Genomic DNA, 5,392 nt, shown 5'->3' on the forward strand with positions numbered 1-5,392 from the left:
AGGTTTTTAAAAAATTGTACAAAAATAATTGAGTTAATTAAGTTTTAGAATGTAGCTAAACCAAACACACAAGTTTTGTTTTTTTCTTTGATGATATACATAGCTCACTTTTTTATTATTGTTAAATTTAGAGATTTCGCTTATGATAATATAGATTTAGACATTATCTTATGTATAACTTTTTTTTAATTGATAATTCAATAGCTTAAACAACGAGAGAGTGGTGATTCGAATCCTAGCTAGTTCTCCTAAATTGTGTACTGATGGAGTTTTAAGGACTGGGGCTTTGGGTTTGGTTTAGCGTAAATTGGAGTGGGCTGAGTTTTAGTTGGATGAGTGTAGGTTGGGTTTCGAATTAGGCTTAATTAGCAGTTGGGCTTAAAGATTGTTAAGTAGGAACTTGGGCTTGAGGGATAGTTTTGGGAAATCTGATGATTTAAGTCAGTGTTGGGTTTGAGATTTTTGGTTTCAAGGGCCCTTAGATTTCGGATTAGGCTTAGGATTGATGGTTCCAAACAGTGGGTTGGCTGGAGTGGTTTAAGGTTTGTGAGATAAGTCGTGGTCCTAGATTTTCTCTTAAGGTTTAGGCTCGTTTGTGTGGGAGGTTTGCTGCGGATAGGGGTGGAGCGGAGCAGAAGCTTATAAATAAAAAACACTGGACCATGTGCGCAGCTGGAAGCTGTGCAAGTTGTTCCATGCGCAGCTTCAAGCTATGCGTGTATAAAAATCCAATTTTTCACACGGTTTCGGTTCTATAGTATTGATCAATCTCAAGTACTAACTTTGCACACTAATTTAAAGGTCTTCGCAAACTCCGTTTTGGATGCTCATAGTGTCAACGGAAAGATCTCACAGCGTACTTTTCATAGGTTCCAATCTCGAGTCATTTGGAGCATCGTCCACAATATTTTTACAACATTTTTACAACAAATCATAGGTGGTTAGTTGTTATTGGTTCAAATTTGAACCTAACACTAAGATTACTTTTTTGCCCCAACAATAACAACCAGTAACATCCTGCCACTTAGAATTTGTTGTAAAAATGTTGTGAACATATCATTTCTCAAAAATTATTAGCCTCCAAAGTTGGCTGCCCGCACTGATTTCATTCCGGGAGTCCTTTTTTCAAGCCGTTTGTTCCGGGATGTCAAGATATACTCAGGAAAGTATGTGCTTTTTCATTTAACATCAATGATCAGTTAAGAATCTGCGTGCAAAGACAGCAAAGTTAGTTCCAAAAGTGCATTTTTATGGGTTTTCCTTAACTTCGGGCTATTTTTCCGTTAAATCTCTTTAGACTTCCCAACCTATGTTTTGATCAAACTAGGCATCATTGAAAAGCTTATTACGTCTACTTTCTAAAGATACTTTGAGGGCGTTCGGTGGACCATTTGTGTTCTGACGCGTTCGGAAAATATTGTTCAAAAACCCATGTTTAAAACCCATGTTTTGAAATCACCTCTAGCTTGTTTTTAAACAACAAACGCTAGTGTTCCGTGGCAATTGGGTAATTATTTGAACACTATTATGGGCCCACCTGGTCAGCTTTTTTTTGAAGTATTGTCTCTTCACGCCGAATCCTCTACACCTGGCACCAAGATCTTCATCTCACCCACACAGTCAGAGCAACCCAGCGCCATTAATCTCACCCACCTCCATAACTCCCCTCACCGACCCAGCGCCATTAATCCTCACCCACACAGTCAAAGCAACCCAGCGCCATTTATCTCTCACTTTTTGACTTTTTTTTCTCTGTTTCTTTACCATCACCAAAACTAAAAGAGGTAATACGAAGGTAATGCCCCATTTATCTCTCTCTCTATTTGGTTCTCAAAGAATACTCTATTGAGTTGAGGTTTTTGTTTTTATTTCATTTCAAATCTTGTAAAATAAATCCTCACCGACCCATTCAAAAACGTCTTCTACACAGTCTCAGCTTACACTGCATCACCAACCTCAGTCAATCACAATAACCCCTTGCTTAGAATCATAATTTCATGCCCAACTGCCCCTAATCCTCATAGAGATCCCACCTTCACCTACAAAGCTTTGGTGCTAACCAAAAGCCAAACTCACACAGTGCGAAGGGCTTGATCAGGTAAATATTTGTAATTTTCTTAATTTCTTTTTGCAGCTTTCTTTCACATCCCAATCTAACTCAGTTCAGTTGACATTAATCCAGCTTAGGGCTTATTTAATCCCACATCTTCATTCAGATGGAAGCCTCATCCTCATCCTCATCCACCTCTCTCGTGCTATACAGAGCATCAGTGCCCTCCTCTGCTTCCTCCTCTCACCGTGTCCCCTTACTGGTAGGTCTGCCTAAATGTAAACTGTTATAATTTTGTAGATAGTGAATCATTTGTTTGCTTGTTTTGTTATAATTTTGTACCTAGGTCATGCATTTTGTCTTCATTTTGTAGCCTCTGTGTTGTTGCCTTTAAATCCTTGAGATCAGTAGGTGTAAGTGTAACTGTAAACTACAAAGATGTATCTTTTGCTTTCAAAAGAATGAAGGGCATAAAGTTAGGTACTTGGGCCATTCTCCCTTACCCACTGCTTCAAAGGAATAATCCATCTTTCTTACAGTACCTCTAAATTTGTAATTGATGCACTATATAAGTAAACATGATGTACTTAATAATCCCTTTCATTTGACAAAATTATAAGGTATGATGGAATACAATATTTTAAAAATTAATTGTACTTATACCATATGTATTTATTAAACAAAACAAACAAAAGAAAATGAAATAATCTCAATTAAGCTCCATAATGTGTTCAGTACTGCTTGTTTCCATACCCAAATAGGAATGTCCACATGCAACTCTATGCTACTCTTTGGCTCTCTTGCTATATAATAATCTAATTAGATCATTTTTACCCTTGTTACCTCCCCCCTCCCCCTTCTTTTTTCCTGAAAAAATAAACAGTAAGGCTAGCCATTATCCCAACAAAGAGTAAGTAGATGTATGGATAAAGATGCTCTAAATACCAGTTTCTTTTTTTCCCAGCAAGTTTTTTCCTTCTAATTTGCATCATTGGGCCGTTTATTTGCAAAACTAAAGACTTCCTTTTATGTACTCAGAAGAGGTTCTCCTTTTATTACACTAACTATCTGTAAGTTGAAACTGTGGAGTGAATAATCTTAGCTTTTGTTTACTATAAGATTAAATCACATGAGTCCTGCCAAGGAATTATAAGAACAATTGTTGTTGATATGAGTTACTGATCTCAGATTGTTGTTGATATTTCTGTTTGTACTACTCCATTATAATTACTAGACTTTTTATATGTTCTTCAAATGTGCAAATTCTTGTTAATCCACTTTGATCGTAAACTTGCAGCCACTTAAATTATTGGGGTCTCATATCATATATGATCATTTATGGTCCTTGGCCTTGCTTATATTAAAATTCAAAAAATCTATCTTAAAATTTCCAGATTTAGACCTTAGTTTCTCTTATATGCCTGCTGCTTGGTACTTTTACTAGGTAGGAAGTTAATGTTTTTTAATCCGTATCATACAATTTCAAATGAAGACTCTATGTAAGTATACCAAAATTTATTTAGATGGAAGAGAGAACAACTGATGCCGAGGATAGGAAGTTGTGGCCTTCCGCAGTCGAGAAGCATTTCATTGATGTATTGTTAGAAGAGGACGCTAAATGGAATATGCCCCAAGGCCAGTTCAAGACTGGAACTTGGACAGTTATTATGGATGAGTTTAACAAACGCACGAATAAAAATTACAAGAAGACACAACTTACACAAAAATATCAACGAATGAAAGGTCGTCACCGCACATTCTCCCAGCTCATCGAACGTACGGGAATGGGATGGGACCCCATTTCAAATACGGTGACGGCCAGTGAGGAAGTATGGGCTACTGCATTTGCGGTAAGTCCTTTAACATACTCCAAACAAAATTTATTACAATTAGCTATATGCATGGTTTATGGTTGTAACTAAAAGGACGATGAAATATACCTTGTGTTCATAATAGCATGGCCCATCTTTTAAACACTGAATGTATTCACAACTAAAAAAGAAAAGAAAAGAAAATCAAAAACAAAAATGTTTATATGGACCAACATTATGTTGTAAGTGTATACACGTATCTGAAAAGCAATTTGCTAGATCTTTGTTTACCTTTCCCTACATATGAAGAATATGGGGTTTATTAAATGGTTGTTGTATAAAGAGTGTGCTGAAATAGTTTTTTTGTAGCATTTTCTCATGATGATGCTTTTAGAAATGGAATAAAATCTTATCTAAGGGGTTTATTACTATACAATATATGTGTGATTTTGATATAAAGTTAAATTTTGATGAAATGTTGTTACTCTTTCTGTGTTTGGTATCTAAGAGTGATGGTTATTATAAGGTTATTAAAATTACCCATCTGATTTGTATTGGGTTTTATATGAATAAGTCATCTAACCCAATATATATGGTTGTTAATAGGTCAATCATAAATTCAAGGAGTTCAAGAAAAAGGGGCTGCAACACTACAAGCTGTTGGGCAGGCTTTTCAATTCAAACACAACCACTGGTTTCTTCCAAATATCATCTACCCAACCAACTCCCAACAGTGACGAAAAGAGAGAGCTGGATGCAGTCTTCCTATCAACAGAGGTACATGTCAATGTCAACACTGATAGTGTGGACGACATGGAGGAGCTGCCCACACCGAGTGAAGCCCAAAGTAGGAGGCAAGCTGAAAACCGGCCAGTTGAACCGTCTCATTCAAGCGGAAAAAGGAAGAAATGGCACTCCCTTGAAACCATGAGTGAGGCAATTTGGGGGTTTACTGACATGAGGAACCAGAGGGGGAAAAAGTCCACCGATATCGAAGAGTCTAGTGTAGGGGGTCACACTGAGTCAATTATGCAAGTTGTAACACTACTCAACCAACACACCGATGTGGATCATGTCACATATTGCAAGGTCGTGCAAGAGCTTCATAACACCAAGAGTAGAGTCGCTTTTTTTGCTATGACGGTCGATAGAAGAAGGGCTTGGATTGAGTTTTTTGGGGGTGGAGTGCAGTAGTGGTGGGGGTGGTAGATGGTGTGCGCCTTGTAGATAGCCTAAGAACTTAATTAGTACTCTTATTTTACTTTAATGTGAATAGGCAAAGTCTGTATTATGTTAATATTTTGGACAATGTTTGCATGCTGCCTTCCTTTATTATGTTAAATACTTTGGAAATCTATGCTACTTATGTAAGAAATATGTTTTGTGGTTGTCGTCTCTTCTATGAATTGCTTTGTTTGGTGACAATATATATATATATATATATATATATATATATATATATATATATATATAGTACGACGTATATATGCATACAACAATATATACTCACTTACGCAGAAATATATATAGT

The 5,392-nt window shown here is 36.6% G+C and overlaps 1 protein-coding gene across 1 annotated transcript; it reads left to right on the forward strand.

Annotated features, from left to right (window-relative positions):
- The first annotated feature begins 1,895 nt into the window (after positions 1-1,895).
- LOC142620318 (uncharacterized) lies at positions 1,896-5,188 on the forward strand. The gene is made up of 4 exons (XM_075793902.1): positions 1,896-2,098; positions 2,183-2,312; positions 3,574-3,900; positions 4,468-5,188. The coding sequence occupies exons 2-4, from the start codon at positions 2,217-2,219 to the stop codon at positions 5,053-5,055; spliced, it is 1,011 nt and encodes a 336-aa protein (XP_075650017.1). The 5' UTR covers positions 1,896-2,098; positions 2,183-2,216; the 3' UTR covers positions 5,056-5,188.
- Positions 5,189-5,392: the final 204 nt, after the last annotated feature.

The sequence above is a fragment of the Castanea sativa genome, chromosome 1 (genome assembly GCF_040712315.1).
Source record: "Castanea sativa cultivar Marrone di Chiusa Pesio chromosome 1, ASM4071231v1".
Lineage (NCBI taxonomy): Eukaryota > Viridiplantae > Streptophyta > Magnoliopsida > Fagales > Fagaceae > Castanea > Castanea sativa.

Bases quoted from the DNA above. Each gene is read 5' to 3' on its own strand.
- LOC142620318 (XM_075793902.1), top strand. From the start codon at position 2,217: ATGGAAGCCTCATCCTCATCCTCATCCACCTCTCTCGTGCTATACAGA. The intron at 2,313-3,573 runs GTAGGTCTGCCT...AAATTTATTTAG, and splicing joins CTCACCGTGTCCCCTTACTG to ATGGAAGAGAGAACAACTGA. The intron at 3,901-4,467 runs GTAAGTCCTTTA...GGTTGTTAATAG, and splicing joins TATGGGCTACTGCATTTGCG to GTCAATCATAAATTCAAGGA.